The sequence below is a fragment of the Rhipicephalus microplus genome, chromosome X (assembly GCF_043290135.1).
Source record: "Rhipicephalus microplus isolate Deutch F79 chromosome X, USDA_Rmic, whole genome shotgun sequence".
Classification (NCBI taxonomy): domain Eukaryota; kingdom Metazoa; phylum Arthropoda; class Arachnida; order Ixodida; family Ixodidae; genus Rhipicephalus; species Rhipicephalus microplus.
In genome coordinates, this window is record NC_134710.1 from 244,873,636 (window position 1) to 244,897,248 (window position 23,613).

At 42.2% G+C, this 23,613-nt stretch overlaps 1 protein-coding gene across 1 annotated transcript in view; it reads right to left on the reverse strand.

The window, feature by feature from the left end:
- Positions 1-22,136, reverse strand: part of LOC119161616 (nose resistant to fluoxetine protein 6) — a 53,025-nt gene extending 30,889 nt beyond the window's left edge. Inside the window, exons 1-3 of the mRNA XM_037414185.2 lie at positions 21,599-22,136; positions 9,595-9,803; positions 1,806-1,926 (exon numbers count right to left, since the gene is read on the reverse strand). Coding sequence (XP_037270082.2) covers positions 1,806-1,926; positions 9,595-9,803; positions 21,599-21,851 — 583 coding nt within the window. The 5' untranslated portion in view covers positions 21,852-22,136. The remainder of the gene's footprint in view (positions 1-1,805; positions 1,927-9,594; positions 9,804-21,598) is intronic.
- Between the last annotated feature and the right edge of the window lie 1,477 nt (positions 22,137-23,613).

The window sequence follows — 23,613 nt, forward strand, 5'->3', positions numbered from 1 at the left end:
ACAATTTAGAGGACTAGTTGTGAGTAGTGGGATTCACCTAATTGCCACACAGATTACGGCTGCCTTGAACCCCATTGATGTTAAAAATCATTTGATTGGATGGGCTGAAAATTCATAATTTCCAAGTGTTTCTATAGTGCTGTGTTGAAGTTATCTTTAGCAGCGATATACCTATAATGATAAACCGAATTGACACGACTATTAGAAACTATCAAAGACGAGTCAGGCATAACGTCTAGACACGAACTGAAAAAAAAACTTGCATGCGCTTGCATGTGTAACCATTTGACGAGATAAAAAGTGGACCATGTATCTATCCGATCGGGTGAACAAACAATAGTAGCGCAAGTCATCAAGCCATCAACCATGGGTATCGGCAACTATTTGAGAGGTGCTTAAAATTTCTTGAAGTTTTTTTTTGGTACACTCGACTTTAGATATTGTTGCACATATTTAACTCCTGCCGAGTGGCGTATACACAGCTGAATGTCCAGCAGTCTTTTCATTCTGGCAGGTTGCGTTTAAATTTATAATTGCGAGCAATTTTTCTCCGTGGCTAAGAGAGTTTGGGCAAAAACATGGCAAAAGCTTTGCTGTCATACAATTTTTATAAAAATATCATTATTGTTAAAGGGAACACTTTATATTTCAAAAAACCAAATGCATGTATTCCCAAACTTTTGTCTCGTAATAGTCGGTGGTCTGAACCACTTGATATTCTTCCGTCAGCCTTTAGCCATCAATGTGTATAAGCCACATTGGCCCGCTTCACACTTACGTATTAGCCGAGATTTTGACTTAGTAAAATAAAGGATTCCTGGTGTTAACGTATGGTTTGAGCCTCGTGTCATATAAATAAGTTTTGTGGGTGGGTGAGCAGATGAGCCGCAAGAATTTTTGTAGAAATATGCATGACAAATGTTTGTCACTTTGATTAAAATCTGGTAATAAGCGAAGTAACATGGCACTAGTTTTGTGGAGAGGTCATCGAGCAGCATAACTACATAAGTATCAAAGGTTTTCTAACAATGCACGCTCTCTTTGTGGTGGTTACGAAGACGCTTTGGAAAGTTTGCGAAGAGGAGAGCCCCCGACTGCTTGGCGAGCCGTAGCTGACAGCGCTATATGGCCTAACGAACACGCTCTCTTGACGAGTGGAGCACCAGTAAACGGGGTTCTTGAAGCAGGGTGGGCTCAACATCACATAAAAGGCTGAGTATCCGCTGAAGATCCACGTTTTACATTCTGCAGCTGTATGCTGGAGGTGCATGTTCCTTTATCTATTTGAGAATTTTCTTGTGCTCATCACAAACAGCAATGAAACATGATTTTATGGCTGACTCAAGTAACCAAATGACTTCATTAATTCAGAAATGCTGTGTGCGTGTTTAAAATTAAAAAAAAACGTCCACAGTCTTCTGTACGACTCGGAACTGAAGACGCCGAGCGGTGCTGGCGAAGATGATTTGATGAGCATCAGTTCATAAAGCATTCTTATTTCTGTTTATGATATGAAATCATTTGTCTGAAATATGCTGGCGCAGTCACGCAGAGGTTCATTGCAACGCTGTATTCCAAGAAAGCTTGACCCACATAATAATTTTTGTATACGCCTCACCTTAACTAAAACAAAACAGTCTATTTGGTCTCACCTGTCTCACCTTAATTAAAACAAAATTGTCTATTGGTTGTGCTGGTGTCTCTAGGAAAAAAAAACTTGTTTCCGCTGGACACACAGTCAGTTGACATCTCGCGCAGCGAAACAGTCGTGCAAGCAACGTTGAAGTTCCGGGAATACAACTTACTCGATCTGATCATGAAAGTCATGTCCTGTTCAGTGCACGTTGAGGGCGTGCAGAGGGCACCTCTCGTGTCGACACTCTGAAATTCATCGGCTGAAGTTGCTGTCAGAGGATTCTTCCGGCCCTGCGATAGTGAGGTACAAACTATGAGAATCTAATGGTTGTGCGATAACAGGCAACATCGACATCTCTTGTAATCGCGGAAGCTCGTCATCCGCCATTCTCCGTAATATGAGCAGTTAAACTTCTCGCCACTTTTTCCGTATGTCAACTCAGCACGAGACGCATACACTGAACCTCGAACTTACAGGAAGAAATACATGTAAGCTACACGATATTGTTCAGGAACATAAAACATTTTTACCGAGATATTACATAAGCAGAGTAGATATAATTTTCCCTCCTTGGTCGCTACCAAGGCCAAAAAAAAATCGCAGATCCTACGTACACTGGAAATCGATGATATGCGAAGCACGTTTGGCTGATATGTGGGGTATAACGTCCCAAAACGACCATATGATCACCATTGATTTGTGGGGTTTAACGTCCCCAAACCACCATATTATTATGAGAGATGCCGTAGTGGAGGGCTCCAGTAATTTCGACCACCTGGGGTTCTTTACCGTACACCCAAATCTGAGCACACGGGCCTACAACATTTCCGTCTCCATCGGAAATGCAGCTGCCATAGCCGGGATTTGAACCCGCGACCTGCGGATCAGCAGCCGAGTGCCTTGTAGCCATTAGACCACCGCGGTGGACCCATATGATAACCAGAAACGCCGCAGTGAAGGGCTCCGAAAAGTTCGACCACCTGTGGTTCTTTAACGTGCTCCCAAATCCGAGCAGATGGGCCTACAGTAGTTTCGCCTTCATCGGAAATGCCGCTGCCGCAGCCGGGATTTCATCCCGCGACTTGCGGCTCAGCAGCCGAATAGCTTAGCCACTAGACCACCGCGGCGAGTGTATGCGAAGCACAAATGAGAAAGGTTGATATGTCACTTTAGAATCAGCACACCGTTATGAGGTGTACGTAAACCAGGCCGTACATGACTTTCATGTAATAATTTTTATGCTTGCACATGGTATTTTTGTTTGCCATCAATTCACCTCGCGTAATGTCAAATTCAGTATATGTGAAGCTAGCGCAACGGCCGCAAGCGAGCTATAAGTTTTGCATGTATTCATGTTTTACGTGACACGCATATCATGATTATTATGTTTGGACGGGTCATTTACTTTCGCCGTCCATTCACGTCACGTAATACCAAATTTGGTGTAGTGAAGCTAGCGAAACAACCGCGAGCGCATCATGAGCGTGGTATGTAGTCATGTTTTTACATGACACGCATGTCATGATTTCCACGTGAGGCCTAGAGAGCTAAACGTCGTAAGCGGATAGATAGATAGATAGATGGATAGATAGATAGATAGATAGATAGATAGATAGATAGATAGATAGATAGATAGATAGATAGATAGATAGATAGATAGATAGATAGATAGATAGATAGATAGATAGATAGATAGATAGATAGATAGATAGATAGATAGATAGATAGATAGATAGATAGATAGATACGGTTGAAATCGCCGAAGTTCGATAAGAAATGCTTCGCATTCAAAATACAGTTGTTGGTTGAGGGAATAATATCTAAAAGAACACGTTCGTGACAGTAGGGCAACAACTCGCACTAATGATGATTTATTCCGTATATCCGCCGTGTATTCTCGTGTATACAGATGGTTCTTGTCATACGAATTCCTCCTGTTCTGCTTTTGTCCTTCCATACTTGGTAACAAAGCAGACATATATATTATGTCATGTGACGTTGTCTATTGCTACCGAACTGTTTGCAATTCTATCTGCATTGCGCTTTGTAGCGTCCGAAAAAAAGGTACGAAAATGGGTCATTTTTAGCGATTCCCATGCCACTCTAGCGTCACTGCAAAGTGATAACAAACTCTTTCCAAACGCTCCCTTGATATATGAGACCTTTAAAAAAACACGCGAAAGAAGGAGGAATGAACCACGTGATCACATTTCAATGGATACCAGGTCACTGCAGGATTCCAGGAAACACTGCTGCGGACGCCGTGGTCAATAGAGCCCGCAAGAACGAAGAGAGAATTAGTCTGCGAATTTCACGCACTCAAATTTGTCTACTCCTGAGACAGATAGTCCAAAGCGTTACCAAAGGCAAAGGGTTCGAAGAAAAGTCCGAAAGTTCAGACTTAAATTTTTAGACCCTTGCATAAAACTATGCAATCTATCAGAGTTAAAAAAATCGAGATTTGAAACATTGGTCCACCGCCTACGGTTCAATACAGCATTTACGCGACATTTACAACACGGGATAAAGCTTGCGACTAGTACAGAGTGTTCCTGCAACCCTGACGAAGATGGACACCACCTTCTTCCGTAGTGTCCGAAATATTAGACACAAAAAAAACCATTACGACGAAGTTTGCAACTCCTAGACTGGAGGCCGTTCACACTGACGAAAATACTAGGTCCATGGCCACTTGCAGGGCTTCAGAAAAGAGCGCTTGTCGCCTTCATGAAGTTTCTTGAAGAGTCAAATATTTCATGAAAGTATTGACATACCGTTTCCTGAAAATATGGACCTACCGTATGCGATGTCGCTTTCATTCAATAGCGAATGTGTAATAGTTAGATAGCGTGTTTCATGTGTCGAATTATTTTTCTCAGTGTGAACTGACCTTGTGTGTGGAATTTGTGTACATATGAACCTATCAGGTTAATCTGAACTGCCAGGTGATGTGAACTGACCTTGTATGTGGAACCTGTGTACATATAAACCTATTAGGCATATCTGAACTGTTATGTGATGTGAACTCATCTTGAGCGTGGAACCTGTGTTCATATCAACTAATTAGGCGTATCTGAACTGTCATGTGATGTGAACTCACCTTGTATGTGGAACTCGTATACATACGAACCTATTAGCTATATGTGAACTGAACTGTGACGTTTGGGTATTGTGTACTCTCACCACGTATGTTATACTATCTTGCATTTGAGCCCTTATGGTTCATCTTAGGCTCGTCGTTTCTACTAAGAGAAAAGAAGTACCCGGAGCCAACGTCATAGCACCAACCTCTCCTATTTTACCATTTAATTCAGAAAAGAACATGGAAGATGCAATTTATACATACAACATTAATGGTTTCCCATTCTGTCCTGGTAATGCAAATAATATTGCAGAGGTTTCATAAAGCTTCACATTATTTAAAGCACGCATTCTCATGGTCACTGCTTGTGATTTATGATATTCCCGAAAAAAAAAGAAATATTACCACATTGGTGATATACCCAAACTAATGTGCCTTTGTATTTTTGTGCTGCGACAATCATAAATTCCCTATGGAGGTTCCTTGAATGGTGGTATTTAATCATTAACATCATCTTTTTCATGCAATATACGGGAAAATACAGAGAGTTCGCAAGCCCTTTTTCATTATTCTTTTCAAAGCGCAAAACATCCACAGTATGGGCGATTTGTGTTGGGAACAATACAGCCAATAGCTGCACTGAAATTTTAAACCCTGTTTTGAAATAATCATAAAAAATCAAGCTTTCTGTGTCAAGTAATCTGAGAACTTCTTTTACGCGCACACAAGTATGGCCGTTCAAACGAGACATAAATATCTGTGTACATGCATTTAGCAAGGTTCATGGCATATGGAATACTTCTTTCAGAAAAATATTAAATGCTGTACTGTAACATTACTCGTATTATTGTTGTGACTTCATAGTTGTTACCCGCCGCATTAGTTTCACAAGCGAAGTGTCGCGCTGCTAAGCTCGAAGACGCGGTCCCAGACCTCAGTGGTGGCCTCCCAATGGGGCCGAAATGCAAGAACGCACGTTTACTTAGTATCAGATGCAACTTTCGACGGTGGTCTAGTGGTTAGTTGCTCGACTGCTGAGCCGAAAGTCGTGCGATAAGATCCCGGCCACAGCGGCCGCATTTTCGATGGAGGTTAAATGCTCGAGGTTAGTGCATCTAGATTCAACTGCACGTTAAGAACACTAGGTGGTCAAAATTTCCGGAGCCCTCCACTGCAAAAAAAAAGGCAAGGTGAAAGATTGGTGTGACCAAATAGGAAGGACCTGAGCGGGGTTCCTCATCGTCATATTGAGGTTTTGCGTCGAAAAATGCCAACCAATGATGATGATAATAATAATAATAATAATAATAATAATAATAATAATAATAATAATAATAATAATAATGCAATTTATTATTATTATTATTATTATTATTATTATTATTATTATTATTATTATTATTATTATTATTATTATTATTATTATTATTATTATTATTATTATTATTATTATTATTATTATTATTATTATTATTATTATTATTATTATTATTATTATTATTATTACGTTTAGGTGCGTCTTAAATATTCCAAGCTGTTTAAGCTGATGCTGCAGGGCACCCCTCCGTCATGCCCCGTATTATCGTGCCTTTTATCTAAAAAACAACAAGAGCTAATTTACACACGATGAGGGAAACATCACTCGAAGACGGGTCCTGATTACCAAAAAAGAAGATCTTATTGTGCATGCGCAAATATATCACTTAAGAAAAGGAACGGGACAGAGGAAAGGAGGTAGAAAGGAAGGTAAATCGCATGGGAATTAAAACTTGAGCAAGTTGGTACGTATTTGTCTTCATTTTAGCAGCACACTGGTGGACGAGGACTAAAAAGAAAGTATGTTCACAACCACGGCCGGGCTAGACCGCACCTGCGTGTGCTTCTTTCCTTGCGGCCTTCTCATCCGCCCCGAATACAACGGGAGAGTTTCTGAGTATGTTTCGTTACCCGTCGGCGGTAGGAGCGCAGCGACCCTGACATTGCATTTTCTGCGCCGCGCACACGGCACAAGAAAATTCGTCTATGTGGAACCGTGCAATAAAGCTTCTCGACGAAGAGGGAGAGGAATTATTTAAAAAAATCGAGTATAGATGGAGGATCGTCTACTAAAAGAAAACTAATTTACCAGATGGCTTGCCGCTTAATGTAGGTATGTATGTGCTCATAGATAATACAAGCTGAAACTGGGTGAAAATCCCGAAGAATCGGCTAATGAGAGGCATAATTCAGAAGACATAAAGCACTGGCAATGATCAGAGAGATGGAAGAACAATACTGCACCTGTTTGCAATCAGAGAACACTAAACACCTTTGGCCTTTGGTCTCGTCGGACAACGACGTCGCAATTAATTAAGGGAGGTCGCTCAACGATTGACGTGCGTGCCTACCTTTTTACAGCTATTTTCTATTTTTCTTCATTTTTCCAAATACACATGAAGTGTTTTCAGGGGTAATAGCTGCTGTCTGCAGTCTGACTACTCTTTTAAACATGTACGTGTGTTGTATATCAATTGGCTAAAAACTGCGTTAAGGAGAAAGATTTTTTTTTTAAAAGGAGAGAGAGGGCCTTTGCTGCTGCATAACGTCTTCAGACGGCGCGCACAGAGAGTGGTTGTGTGCATTGTCAAGGTGTTAGCACCACCTGGAAATATTGATTCCGGAGACCCCAAGCATTTTGCATTCCTTTGTTCTGCACGCCACGTCCATTAAGAACGCGAACAAAGTACGCAGCTGCTTACGCTCGCAAGCCGCTTGCCCCGGAGCTAAAACTGCAGTGCAAATGAGTGCTTTGCTATCTTTCTAGTTCGTAGAACATATTTAAAAATAGAAATTAACAACATTACAAGTTTTGGTCCCGTAAGCAGCTGTATTTCTGAAAAATCTGTCTAAATTCTCTTGTTGCCTATTGCTACAAGCAGGTTGTTGTGAATTGCCTTTTATCTCTAGTGTAGCTTGCTTTATTTTGGAGTTTACCCCCCCCCCCCGGCTGCATTTCATTCGGTGCTTTGTCAGTGTTCAGTCTACAGTAATTTTTTGAGTCGAGAAGGCATTCGCGCAACCTTCAGTGCGCGCATTATGCACATGAATTTATATTAGCAGCGTGAAGGTGTATTGCTGGGTTCCGTCTCGGCCGCTCGATCACTGTGGTTCCGTATCGCAAGTCCCGTTCGGGCAAAACACCCGGTGTCCCTTATCACCAATTCTCAAACAATACTGAGCTGTGCGGCAAGTGCCAAAGGATATTGTGAGAGAAACCTCATCATCAAGGACCAGTCTGAATTGACAATCGTATGCAGCAGACATTTGCGCGGTGAAGACTATGTGCCTGCGTTCCTCAACAGAAAACTTATTCCTGACTGCGCGCGTGCCTACTCTTTTCGAGAACTATATTTCCTACACAATTTAAGGTGCATAAAAGCCTCGCAAAGATCCTGATTTACGAGTTTCGCCCCTAGGTCAAGCATCAAGGAAGCGAAAAGCGGAGACCAACGAAACAGATCAAGATGTTGCAACTTCACAAGACGCTTTCACTGAACAAGAAGCAGCGAGAGTTTGCACGAAAAAATGAACAGCAACGCTCATCGGGTGGGCCGATACCAGAATATGATGGGACGACTGCACTCCCAAGTGTCCTACCATCGTTCCAAATGCGAGAAATTGCAGTGATTGCTGAAAGAAGAAAAAAATGCGTCCCGATATTATCACGGAAGCAAGGACCAAGCATGCGTTAAGAAAATCGCAGCAGATGCACAGAAAGGGGAGAAAAGGGGCGTTTTTTTTTTGCATCAAATAGAATGTGACGTAAGAAAGCGCTCAACGTACCCATACGATATTGCAAGGGGTGTGGTATGCCATTTTCTATCGCAAAGAAGCTACGATCATGCGCGCACTTCAGGGCTTGTGACACTGCCAGCAAAGTGCACACTTCAGATGTGTATAGGTTCAAGCCGAGCATCATCAGGTATGCGCAATGCCATAAATAATTTGTGCGTCCTAAATGATTAGGCAACTTGCTTTTCAACGCGTGGTGAGTGGAGAAGCGCGCCCGAAATCATGTGTTCGCGTGTTGTACGGAGCGGCGGAACATGGCAGGGTCGCAACGCCTCTTCAAAGGAGTGGTGAGAGGCATGTACTACACCCGATGCGAAGGCCGTAAGAAGGGAGCGCGCAGATGCAGTTCGACCTGCCGTGGCACTACACGGGCGCCTGTGTTGTGCACATTCTTTCTTCTTAGTCCTCATCCGCCAGTGCGCTGCTAAAATTAGGATAAAAAAAGATCGTTGTAGTTGCACGTGGTACTGGCGATAAAATTAAGCAGAGCGAACGTATTGTGAAAATCTGTTTCATGCGAAGCAGTGAGCAAGTAGCTGTATATATGCTGAATGTTTTGGCAATATTATGGCTTTACCTCATAAATACAGCCCCCCCCCCCCCTCCCTCATCCCACCAAGAAAAGGTATAAACTGTCAAACACTAGCTCACTCATAAAACATGACTGATGGCAGGCAACAAAACATGTGATACAGCTCTGGCCTGTCCACTTATCACCAGGCAGAAGCAGATGTAATATTATTGCGGTTGCAGCTCTAAGCGTGTCAGTCGGCTTGGAAAAAAAAATCACAGAAACCATGAAAACCAATAGGTGGAGAAGGGGCACACAAGAAGAAGCATTGGTTGCAAATAATTTATATGTGCGTTTGCTCGTATTTAGGTGCACAAAAATGCATAACAACGCTGAATATACCTCAGACCAACTTCTCGTGCAAAGAAATAGCTTTTATACATACAAGTCAGGTAATTGCATATTACGTCGTACATGTTCAACTTTGGCTGCTTTAAATAGTCCCGTGCTTGAAATTAAAGGAACGTCACTTACAGTCAACTCTCCAATCTCATGGAAGCGTTTGATAAATGTCTCGAAGTATGCTGGTGGCAGCTTGTAGAACAGCGAACAGTACTGGCCCTTGAAATCCAGCTCACCGTCGGCCAGATAAACGCGCGTGCGCAAGCACTGGTCGTAACCTCCCATGGCCACGTACGTGCCCTCCAGTGGGTTGCTGGACAGCATGGCATTCGAGAGAATCACTGTGAAAATGATGAGTGGTTGTTTTGTAAGCTGGTATGGAATCGTAATGAAAACTTGATGGTGAAAAATATTATACGATGAAATAGAAAGAGAACATTGGTAGTGCCATTTCACAGCATCATGAAAGTCAGCTTCGTCTATGACTTTCATGACGTTTCATTATAATGACACGGTGATTTACTTGTGTGGCTATGCTAATGTTAAGCGCATCTCACAGTTAATCTCGACTATATCTGTATTACTAATACGTACGTGAAAGGGTCATCCGCCCTCTTGTTTTACTGTATCAATTGAAATCGATGTTGCTTTCAAGATTGACCAAACTGAGAAGATTTGTTGTGACGGCACTAACAAGGTAAAATAAATTAGTAATTGTTTATCCGTGAAGATACATTATCACTGTTGTCGTTGAGGCTTGGCTGGGATCATATGGATGCGAGGCCGTATTGTAGTTACCACTGTCCAGAACAGGTAACGGCCGAATATTGCATGTAGTAAACAAAAGTGCAACATATTAGACAAAAGATAATACTGTTGTTTGTGGAATGCGCAATAATTTCGGTGCCAATTTTTCTGTGGCAATGTGCAGAGACGCCGTCTATAACAATAAAAGAAGTTTGTATTTGATGTCAATGCTGTACTGTCCAAACAGTCTTCCTGTAACATTTAAAATATACTCTTTCGTATACTGCTTTTCTTCACAAAAACATTACAATTACTTTTACTAACATCGCCTATACGCCTCTCGGCATCACTGTCTGTGAGTTCTCATTATATTGTGTCGAACAAAGAAAAAAGACGCACTCTAATTTACACTTCTTTTTTCACTCTCAGAAAAGGGCATATTTGAGGCGTGCTTCTGTCGTGCAACAATAAATTTCAGCTATTTATTGTTCCGATCTTTACGTTATCACGGCGCCCCCGGCAATTACAGACCAATAACGGCGCGCATGCTGTCAGTGTAACATAATATTCTTCATGTAAATGTAGCAAGCGCAAAGTTTTTGAGAATAGTAGGCATAAGCAAAACATATCGATTATTGTTGCATGTAAGATGCTAAAACAATTTTGTTTAGTATTGGTGAATTTAAAGATAGTTTGGTGTCTGTGCGTGGAGCCGGGTACCTCTCATCAATTCGCGATAGTTTTCGTCACAAGTTAACAACAAACACAAAAATTGCCAAGTAAACTCGGGAACAAATATTCGAATCCTCAAAATGTCAACGCTTCAAGTAAATGTTCACGTAAGAGGCGAGTACGCGGAACAAAGACTTTGACATAAGTAAAACACAACCGACGTTTGGTTCTTGTAAATAAGATTATTCTTTATTATGGAACAGTAAGAGTAACAATCATGTACGCATTCACAAATGCCATGTAACCGCAAAACTACAAGAAACATATAATTAAGCGTACCTCGTATTTTAAAGCCTGTATACATGCTCGAATAGCGTTTCTGGTCAGCGTGCTAGAACATTTCATGATTATATCACATTTTGGGATTCATTTTCTAAGTAATATCATAGTGCCTCTTCGATTTCTGTGAAGCTATCTTTTTGAGAGTGTTAATAACGCTTGCAACTTAGTCAACAAAAGCACTAGGACAAAGCAATAAGCAATATGCATGCACTCTCTTTACTCAATAAGGTGCGACAATAATCCAATACGGCAAATTCTGTCACAAAACATGTATCCATGATATTCAAACGAACGTGTCTATTTGGCTCTTTAAACTTTTTTTTTCATTTAATTGATGTTAACATATTCAGAGAGTCACTTATGGCTTTCTGCGTAATTCAAATACTTTGCGTTGCTTCCATCTCCCTTTGCATTGCTACCATCTATATTATATGCGAAAAAAAATCAGAACGCTTCCTGACGCTGCGCCTCGAATGGTATGCAGATGACGTTAATACTATACGAACAGTAAGCTTATAGTGTGTTGTACTCGTCAGACTAACAGGCGAGAATCTAAAAGGGGCGTTATAAAACGGGCCTTGTGAACGCAGCATGTATTTCAAGCTGGAAGCAGCTGTAGAAGCCTTGTGAACAATATGTTAATTTTTATGTACTTTACGAGCTATGCAGTCCTCGTGATCGAAATTTTCATCGCCATATAGATTTTTCTTCAGGTGTACTCTAAAGGGGAAATCCTACGCGTTTGTGTCTGATATTGGTGTCTCGGCTGGCGCAAATTTGCGCGTTTAACTCGGGAGTTTCCCAGATAAGTGAGCGAGCGCTTGAGCGGCTTTTATGCTAAGTACGGACGCAGGAGCGTAACATGAATGCGGGTTCGTGGCATCAATTATTCAGGGGGCGAGCTCTTGTTTTCTCTCCAAGGCCTTTGTAGTCACTCAATTTTTTTTTCTGACGTTCGTGATGACCCTGGGAATGCCACTTCGCATGAAATAGTGCATGACGTTGCAAAACAAATTATCTCGTGCGGCAATTGCATATAAGGAAATACGTAGCGCATTGTTTACCCTCTCACCCGTACACAAGCATCCAGCGTCGATAACTGGAACTTCGTCGAGCGGGAAAGAACAGACAGGTACGGTCACACACGTGCCTCCACGTCACGTACTTGTGCCCTCATCTTGAAGTGTACAGATACCGGATGTGACCGTTAGCGATTTCTTCTATTCATAGCTGCTGCCAAAGGGTTTCAACGCAAATGCCAGCCTACAGAGTAGCATGGCGGCCACTACATGCCCCCTTTCTTTTTTTTTTTTTGGGGGGGGGGGGTAATGCATGTTCTACGTTTCTGCTCGCAAGTTTTAATTGTTAGTGAAACTTCTGGTTACGTTGACTCTCAATCTATGAGTTAACCTAAGGTCACACACGATGATATTACCATGGCAGTTAAAATTAATTACAGCTGAAGCAGAAACTATCTGTTGGTACAGAAACATGTCAGTGGTGACAAGCGCAGAGTTGAGCTCGAACTGGTCATGATTCAGTACTACCAGCTATACGACAATAATGCTTCCTGTGCATGCCACATTAAAAAAAATGTAGAAGTTTTGGGTGCTGTCCGCCCAGACGCATCGAGCTGCGCAGGCCCCGCTTTCTTGACATATTGTTTTGTATGGCAATTTCTGTGATCGTTGGTGCACTCCGAAAAGGAAAGCACCTGGCCCTGTCCTTCACATTTATAAAATATTTTACGAGAAGCATGGCATCACTTGGCACGGACGCTCTCTCATAATTTCTCATGAAGGAAATGTTTTACACTTAGAAAATAATGAGCCATCTTCTCCCTACTGATTTAAGTGTCTAACATAGACCTACATACATGAGAAGCTATATTTTTCTACCATGAAAGCACCGACGATTATTTGTTTATACATGCTGACACGTTTCGTTTTATGGCACGCAGGGTCGTTGTCTGTGTTAACAGTGCCACATGCTCATGAATGGTAAATGTAACAATTAACGAAATATTGTAGTTCAAGATATCTGCTTTAGAGGGTTTTAAACCACATTGTTAGCTTGGTAGGCTGCGTAAAAGTGGCGTATAGGTATTTAGACTGTATTAGTTACTCGCGAATGTAGTGGGCTTAAAGAATACTCCATAAAAGCATTACGCACATAAATACAAACCTGCCAGATACACTTTCTTTATTGCCTTTAAATACAAACCGAGGCAAGTTCGCTTCGCCTGTGAACAAGTGTCACTGCAGCATCTTCTGGTTAAAATTCGTGCATCGGATGTCGTGCACGTATAAGTCGCTATGCATAAAGATATTGCAGAATAGCTAAAACATATTTTATGGGACATTTATTAACCTTGGTTTGCATTCACAACCAGTGTTGTGGAAGTCTTGGGGTTTTCTGTTATGAGGGTGTTTATGAAGGACACAATGTCGGGATTTTTTTAAAGAAGATAGTCTTTCTTGGGGTAATTCGACGCAAATAGTTTGGTCTGTCTGTACATTTGTCTGTTTGTCTGCCATAACGATACTCCAAACGGCACCAAACGATACCGGCCTACCCCATCCGCACCACCCACGAATATTGCTACAGTTTGAGCGTTCATACTTTTGCGATTATCAGATAAAAAGCAATTATTGCGCATATCCGAGGCACCATAACAACATGTCAATATTTTGCATGTGTGGCTTTATACTAGAGAAGGCATACATAAGTAACTATAAGGACCATAGCGTTTATCACGCTGCGCTGACAATGCAATGCGACGCTCAAAAACCAAGTGTTTCCAACGCGTTCCTAAGACGACATGGTGGTGGCACCTACCCATCGCCTTGCGTTCTACAACTTATCGCCCACAAGACGCGTGCGCATGCCTTCCTTCGTTTTGAAGATAACTGCCAGATAGCGGCCGTGTCTAACGTGCCTCGATGCGCTCTTTCGCCATGGCTACACGGATCGAGATTCCCTAACGCAGCGCCTCCAGATACACTTCACCAATTTCCTCGCACAGAACATCAAACAAACGTTTTTTTTTTCACTCTCTCCAGACGGAAAATTATCGTCTTTCAACGACATTTGCAGCGAAACATGCAGATACGAAGCCGATTTTCTTCCTCCTATACAAAACTAATGAATGCTGTTACTGGTTGTGTGTCAGCAGGATTACGCTGTTTTTATTTACCCCACTTGTGAAACCACCTGTCTTAGCAGAATGGACACACCATATAACGTGTCCGGCCCTGTACCGTCATACCATTCAGCGCATTGTCACTGCGCCATGACCGAAATGCTCATGTGTGCTGATGTACGCTTTGAGGTGAACGTAACTTTATTTTATTTGTCTTGAAGCAAAATAAATATATTTCCTCATTCAATTTTATTAAAGTCACGTTCGCCGCTAATTCGTACATTAAAGCAAGCATACACCTATGCGGAGAGGTAATTCGATGCATTCACCACTCGAATTTGGCGAGGCACGAGTCCTTGAGTTCTCGAAATTCCCCGAGACCAGGCGTATTTACGACGTATATGTCACCTTGAAGGCGACAAAAAGTGCGACATAAAAAGTCATGACGTCCGAGTCACCACGCAGTGCCCTTGGAGCAGCTCTGTTTGTGCTTTGGACCACGCGAACACAAGGTCTGTGAAAAATAGCTGAACTTCGTAAAGCGACGAGCCGTGGTTTTGCCAGCCACGCCACTCAAGCATACCACGCCTCGAACTTTGGACGGCAGTCCAAGTCGGGTGTAGAATCGGTGTCTCCATTTTGCGTGCGCCATTCTTTCGCGCGTGAAGGCCGGCATTGTCAGATGGAACGCAAGATTTCCGCATCGGGTTTCGTTTCCTTTGACGGCGGGAACTACTGAACGAGTGGAAACAATGTGAAATCCTAGATCTCTCTCCTTCAGAATTGTCCTTAGGGCGAAACCTTCTACTTCAAGCGCTTCACGCAAGAACCAGAAAACAAACAACCAAGAACAACAGGGGCCTTCTTCGAAGGCACACACACAGTACCGCGCACGTTGCGTGACAATCCAAAAAGCTACGTTAACTGACGCGGCACACCTACGCCCTAATACATTCCCATGGATTCTGCGGGGAAATAGCTGTTGTTGTTAAACATTAGTTAGTAGTTGCTGTTGCCGTTTCTTTGAAGTGATTGGTAATATTCATTTACATTTCTCTATGCAAATATCTTGTAGTGTTGAAACCACGCTTGCTTACCAGTACGACAACGTTATAATTCAAGCCCTTGCAGTTTTGACGGCAAGAAAGTTCACAAAATTTCCGCATGAATATTTATGTCGTGTTTTTGTTGACATGCTTAACTATGCATATGCTCCAGGATGTGTTAACCTCGATCATGCCTAAATTGAATACCATTTGATCGGCATGTTAGAATGCGTACGAGTGTACAACGTACGATCAAACCAGAGGGAAGAGAAGGAAACTGCACATAGAAATAAAAAAAGAATGAAACGGTGTCTAATGAAGAAGAAAGGGGGTGAAAGCGTGACAAGCTGGCAGGAAATGTGAGCGTGCACGGGCTAAACACCATATTTGAACGCTCATTTTACACAAAATAAGACCTTCAAAGCTGTAGTGCTACAGCACCTATTTTACATTCTTTGACGCCGTGGCATAGCCAAAGGGATCATTTAACGAAAAGGCCAGTGACTTCGCTGATGTGTTTTTCAATAAATAAATGTGCGTGAGATCGAATAAAGTGAAAAGGGAGGAAAACCAACGAGAAAAATATTCTGCGAATTTTTGGTGAGGTACCAAAAAATAGATAAAAGTGAATGCAAGTCCGCAACGATGATTACTTTTTTACCTTATATTTAGGGCTCCATGCTTGCAGATTTGATTTCTTTTAAACCTCAGGGGGCGTTTTTCGCAATTTTTCTCAGGGGAAATTTGGCAATTATTGGAGAATATTTGTCGTAAGTGTCCAATTATCTAAAACTGCATGTGATTTTTAGTCACATTACAAGTCATTGAATTAGATTACTTCTAATTTTGTTTCAATGAAAAGGAGTTCCAAGGTTGCCGATCAATTTTTCCCATTTCTTTATTTTTTTCACCTCCTGTTAATTTGCCTGGCTAATAAGGCTGTTCATTTGTTGATTTCTACTGTTGTAAACTCGCAAAAGTGCACATATGGGGGAGCAGGAAGTTTAGGTAGTCAAGCTGCTTCTCAGTTCTTTCTCCAAGCCTCGCTCATCTTCTTGAAAAAAAAAATGAATAGTCTAATATTTTTACTGTTATTATTCTGTATACTCTGAACTCTTAGACAAAATTATACCTTAACATGAAAACTTGCGAATAGAGTGAGTTTCTTGTTAGATTACTGAAACGTTTGAATGCTCGAACACATATACACACAAACGGAGATACTTGAGGACATAACAGCTACCTTTGTTAGTATTACCGCATGAAACGTTGTTGCAATAGACGCAGGCATACTTAACTTGGTTGCTGCCACTAATGGAGGTCCGCTCCTTTAGATTGATGATTCTTAACTTTAAAAAGTGCCCTTCGAACGTTAAAATTTTTTTATATTCATAGTTTATTAGATAAATTCAAATTTTTGAAGATTTCGCCTGCCCCACCACGGTGGTCCAGTGGCTAAGGCACTCGGCTGCTGACCCGCAGGTCGCGGGTTCGAATGCCGGCTGCGGCGGCTGCATTTTCGATGGAGGTGGAAATGTTGTAGGCCTGTGTGCTCAGATTTGGGTGCACGTTGAAGAACCCCAGGTGGTCGAAATTCCGGAGCCCTCCACTACAGCGTCTCTCATAATCATGTGGTGGTTTTGGGACATTAAACCCTCCGTATCAATCCAAGATTTCGCCAGCAATTTTTTCTTTAATTTTTCCGGGTTTATCCAAAAACACAGAGCTCTGGCTATATTTCATTTCTGTTGGAAAGTTTTGGAAACAATAAAAATTGTTGGAATTTTACGTCCAAAAAGCACGATATAATTCAGGGGAAGCATTAATGGAGGGCTCCGGAAATCGCGACCGCCTAAGGGGTCCTTTAACGTACACCTAAATTGAATTGATTGATTGATTTATATGTGGGGTTTAACGTCCCAAAACCACCATTTGATTATGAGAGACGCCGTAGTGGAGGGCTCCGGAAATTTCGACCACCTGGGGTTCTTTAACGTGCACCCAAATCTGAGCACACGGGCCTACAACATTTCCGCCTCCATCGGAAATGCAGCCGCCGCAGCCGACACCTAAATCGAAGTACACGGGTACTCGCCTTCATTGAAAATGTGCCTACGGCGGCTGGTACTAAATTCCGCGCCCTTCGATTCAACAGTCGTGCTTCATATACACTGAACCACTATGGCAGGTAGCTGTAAAAAGAGGAGGAGAGCGTGAGAGAGATAGAGAGCAATATACAGTGTGATATGAAAGTCAGCTGGTTGTTCGAAATAATAGATTTTACATTGATTTGGGTGCTTTTTGGGGACGAGAGTAAAAAATGAAACTTTGGAATTGTGGTTTCCTAAGGGTGAAAGTGGCCTTCTGAATATGCATGACCAGTAATGACATATCAGGGTCTCAAGATACGGGGCAAAAATTTTATAAGGATGTGACGATAGCCTTTTGATTATCTGGCTGAATACGTGGGTTTGGTGATTGTACCAAGATAACATGTTCAGAGAAAGCTTCAAAAGTAACATTGATAAAAGCTCCAGCCATGCCATGATTGGCAAGCCCACGCACACCGCGATTCAGTGCGGACCACATAGTTTATAGTTTGAGTGATCCGAGCAGAACTTCAGCTTCTGAGGTCACTCTCAATTGAGACAACTTAGGCCAGGGTTCACGAAACTGGTGTAAATAAGTATAATCTCCTAGACTTTCGCAGTGCTTCTTTTGTTATCATGAGCATAGTAGGCTTGAGATTATAGGAGGACAGAGGCAATAAAAAAATCTGCAGTCACCAGACGTAACAGATGTAGAACAACTAATCAAGACTAGTAAAGTATAACTAGAAAAAATCTAGCTAAGCTGAATGAACAAATAAATCTGCTGGTAGGCCATATTATCTCTAAACTCTCTCCTCAATATCATGATGGTCACTAGAAAAATGGAGGCCTGCCTTTGTAAATATAATGTGGTTCTTTCAAATATCGCTGCTCTTTCGATATTCCTACTTTTGATGTAACGATGGGATGGTTTTAAAAGCGTGCAGAGCTATTCTTTTCTGATTTGGTGCTATCCTTTGATTTCTCGGTAAAGCGAGTGACGGTGTCATAGGGAGCCGCGTATTCGACATATTTTCATTGAGATAATAACACTGCTTAGCCACGATCATTTAAAGACTACTACTAGAAGCAGGATAATCGTCAAGTGTAATCCTTTTTTCTTCTTTCGTCGATAACCTTTAAGATTACGAGGTGCTGATTGCACTGTCCTTGACAAGCGCCTGTTGCCGAAAGTGTCGCACAAATAGGCTTTTTTACACACTTCCTAACGCCATGTCAACGATTGCAAGTCATTCCTGTCCGGTAACCTCGATGTGTCTGTAAACACTGAAGCTAGCCATCAACACCTCGTGTTTGTGGAGGATTGGAGACATTCCTCATGAATATACGCATTAAAATGTTGATGCCGGTAGCCACCCTTGTTCATGAAACCCACTCCTTTCGCGTCGTATGCGGAAATCTTTCTCACGCCTGTTACTCTCACACTTCTTCACGAACGCACGTGCCCCTTGCCGTGGGTTAATGTTGTTCCGTATGCTGGCACTCGTCCATGACCTGCAGCTATGCCATCCGCCTTTAGAGTCTTTTACGAACGCCTTAAAGAGTTCATATTAAAATGGTTTACATCTGGGTTGGATGGTGCTCTTGCATGTCGAGTGGTTGCAGCAATTTAAAAACGGACGGACGAAGGTATAAGAAACACGAAGACACCGCTGCATATTCGAGTTTCTTTACTTCGTCCGTGCGTTTCAATATTGCTGCAATCACTCAAAATGACAGTTCAAATTGAGTGCGAACTGCCCCGAAGCATCCGGTACAGCATTGCGGTGTCGTAGCTGAGGAATCTAAAAAAATTTGCTGTGCGTGGGAACAAGGAGAAACGACTGCACGCAATATGTAATATGACCTGTCTAATCAATATTTTCTTTGCGCTAACAGACAACTTTTAAATATCAAACTGTGGAGCGTGTCTCGGCCTGAATTAGGGACGTAACAGAAGAACAGAATATAATAATAGAAGCCTTTACTTCAGTCCCGGAAGCCATACGCGTTTGGGGGCTCTGATAAGCCGTCAATTATAAAGGAGAGTTTTTTGGACGTATTGCACGCATTCCAATGACCCTCCTAGAAAAGCGCCCACCATATCGACTTTTGGCTGTGTAGTTTTTTTACGTTTGATTTGTCCCATGAAATGTTCCTGTTGTTCATGGGTCGAATTCACAAAGTTTTTCACTTTCAGGAGTTTTTTTTTTTTTTTGCTAGTGGAATATTTTTAGTGAAATGCTTTTTTTTACTCCGGTTTTCATGTCCAATATTGAATAACGGTAATGTAAGATGTGGCTAGACTGCGAAGAGATCGCGGAAAGTTTTCTCTCCATTGCAGTACTTTTAATATGGTTAAATGAAGTCGAAAATGCTTTAGGCTCATATTCTTAGATTTAAGATCACGTTAAAGAATTTCAGGTGGTCGAAATATCTGGAGCCCTGTACTACGTCGTCTCAAAATCATATCGTGGTTTTGCGATCTTGAATTCCAATAATTGTTAATAATACGTTTAATACTGTGGCATGAGGACCCACGCATATCATTATACCCGCAAATAAAAGAATTCGGTGAAGATTTTGTTCCTTTATTATCAACGTATATGTACTTGAGACAAGAAAAATAAAAATCAGAAAAAAAACAAGAAGAAAGATTTATTGGAAGATTACAACAGCGAAGAAGCTTTTTTTTAGCAATTTAGATGTTTTCCGCGTGGACATTGCTTTCGAAGGGAGTTTCATTGGGCATACTAGTAGTGCTTGCTATAAAAGCACCTCAATACCTGTATTTAGATTTGGATAAAGTACCCCCAAAGGGGTAAGTATCATCTATGCTCCCGCAACTAGCGTGCCTCATTGTCACATCATAATTTCGGCACATAAAACCCTATACTTCGTTTTTATGAAAACCATTAACTCTCTTAACTCTCGAAGAAAGTACGCAGTAACAGCCCCAACGAAAACAGCAAACTAGAGGAGGAAGAAGACACGTACACGCATATGAGTATTTTCTGCCAATATGAACCAACTAGCCCGAAAGTACACGTCGATTAAATTAACGCGTCTAACTGGGAAACGTGTAGCTATGCTTATCAGTGCACAACTAAAACAAACTCGCCTCGTACATGTGACGCGCCGCAGCAGCTGCGTTAGAACACGAACTCACATAGCTTCCGTATTGCAGGGTAGAGAGGTTGACGAGTTGGTAATGAAGCAAATATACCTTCGACCTAGCGTTAATGACAGTTTTGCTTGCCTTCAGCTTTCAGCCTTCACCACCAGCAAGGTAGAAGGTGGTGTGTTCTACTGTCTTTATCAATCGTGCTGTATCGAGGAACTTTCACGTGCATCTGCTATCGCGGTCACAGTGAAATTAAGAAGCGATCCTGCCAGGTAGCTTAGAGCCCAGCACGTGAGAACCCAGATATAGAGTAAACTTCTTCAGCGGGTAAGCCGCTTCGCTTCAAGTTGGCGTACAGAGGGCGGACAATCACCGTGGTTGATTTTTCTTTTATGCCGTCTACGTAACGTCGTTGTTCAGGGTCTAACGTTTTACATTTGAATACTCAATGTACCGAAGACCTGTTGCGTAACGTGTAGAGCTGAGGCGCCACAGTCGTGCCACTTGGTGCTCCAGAACCAGTTGCATGAACTTCGTTCAAAATGGTGAGGTCCAAGTTACGAGGGAAGTTCAACTCAGTTTGGTGGACACAAACGTAAAGCATGTTCAGGCGTGGAGAAAGAAATGACAGCTTGGGCTGTCCGTTCTTTCTCGTGCGTGCTGTGAATTTTCACTTATCCTACGCATGTTATTCTACCGAACTAGAATGTTTCTCAAGTAAACAGGAACAAAAAGAAGAACGCGTTTTTTTTAAGTAGTAACAACGAGAACACGCAGGACAAACAGGTCACAACAAAACGCAGGATTAAATTGATCAACAGTGGACGAAAAAATCAGAGGCTTAGCTTGGAACCAACGTTCCGACAGGAGATATGAAATATGTCCACAGTGCTGCTTCTCTTGTTCTCCCGCTGTTCTCCACACACAGAGAATAATGCCCAAAAACACACACGTTCAAACAGACGTTACTCACTTCGGTACGCCCATGCTTTCTGTTGCCGCAATCCAGAGAAGGTTTTCAGTAGACTCGATGAGCAGTCCACGGAGAGCTCGGGACTCGTCACGAGTTCCGAGACAATGGGGAAGAACTTTTTGATCACTACCTGTGCGATATCTCGCAGGTCCGCCTCGTAGCTCCTAGTGGCACTCTCTTGACTCGACACACAGAGTACGAGAATGCTGCAAGCGAGCGCCCTCGTGGTGACGCTCTTCAGTGAAGCACACATGTTGTATTGTTGAACTTTTTACTCTAAAGGGTAAATAAATAAACGAAGTGTTCGAAAATAATACTCGAGCACGATGAATGGGGAGGCTGGTTCGTGAGCGATTGCTTTTATCCACGTCGTCTCTCGCGAAGTGCAGCGTCCGCGGTGTGGGCTGCGTGCGAACACGTGCAGATCACGGCGACAGCGGCATAAGTTTAGCCCTGGCCTGTTTGTGCGTCAGGGCGCGGACAGCTATGACGGTGCTGTGATTCCTCGCTTTCCAAAGTATCCGCTTTCACGCGCGCACCCTCCGCTTAATTGGTTTGAGCCGCTAGCCTCATGACTTTGTAGAGAGTCGCCTTTAACAGCGTCAGGCTGTTTGAGAGGGTTTTCATTCCAACTAGCGCTCAGAGCCATGGTAGTAGGCGCTCCACGGAGTGGACGCACCGCCACTTTCACTCTTGGCGCGCTTGCCGAACGCGGTGCTTTTCGTATCACCTTGACCAACTCTCGCCGCGAAGCTGCGAATGATTGCGTAATGGCGGATTTTCGTAAGCGGTCAAGTGTGGTCAAAGCAATTACTCCCTCTCCCCTCAATATCTCGTGTTTTACCACTTTCTTAATACATGGATGAATGAGGTATTCACTTATCGGTAGGCTGAGAATGATATTTTGAATGCAAAAAGAAATTTCATTAAAGAATTCTGGCAAAGAGAAAAAAACAATAGTGACAAAAAGAGCACACACTCTGTCGAAGAGACGTACGTTACTTGTAGTGTTGTATAATGTCACTTACAAAATCAGCGCATGTAAGGTTACGTCGTGGTGTATGCATGATTAAAAAGAAAATAAAGGTCGTCGTGTACAACATTGGTGCTGCTGACTACCTTATCATGTCTTAGTCTGAAAACAACGTCACGATAATAAGATCACTAAAGGTCTTATATATTGCATACTGCGTTTCTTCGTTTATTTTGCAGAGAGCATTTGTAATGACGGATAAAAATATGATCAGAACAATTCTACTGAAACAGCCCATCAGGTGTCGGTCTCCCATCCGAAAGAACAACGAAATCTGAGCGCCAACATTTCCGATGGAGGCGGAAATAGTGTAGGCCCGTGTGCTCAGATTTGGGCGCACGTTAAAGAACCCCAGGTGGACAAAATTTACGGAGCCCTTCACTACGGCGTCTCTCATAATTATATGGTGGTTTTGGGACGTTAAACCCCACATATCATCAATCTGAGCGCCAAAGCCTGAGGCAAATGCAAGTTGAATAACGTAGTTCTGTCTTTTCACTCAGTAGATGCCTACGGGCTCTATCTTGCTAATAAGTGGCCCATTTATATAAAGATCTGGTGTGAAAAACTGTTCCTTACGCCCTCAGTCATTCCTATTTTATCATTGTTCAAAGTCAGAAGAAAACAGTACAGTTGGAGCCGTAACAAATTGTTTCATATTTAAGCAATTCAAGCTGATCTGCGTTTCGACAAACAAGGTCACTAAAGCTACGGATAATGTTTTGTGCGCCAAGAACAAAATTTACGAATACTCATCTCTCTATTTCTCTGTGCTTCTTGATGATATAGGAGTGGGGAGGGAAATCAGCGGCTTCAAGTAAGCCATAAACGCTGCTCAAGGACCCCTGCATAAGATCATTACCATTTTCAAAATCGTTTTTTTTTTCAGAAGTAGATTGTTGCATTATTTTCAAGGGTCGGGGGACGAGACACCAATTGGAAAAGTCATTTGCTCACCATAAAGGCATGCACGTACAGGCTT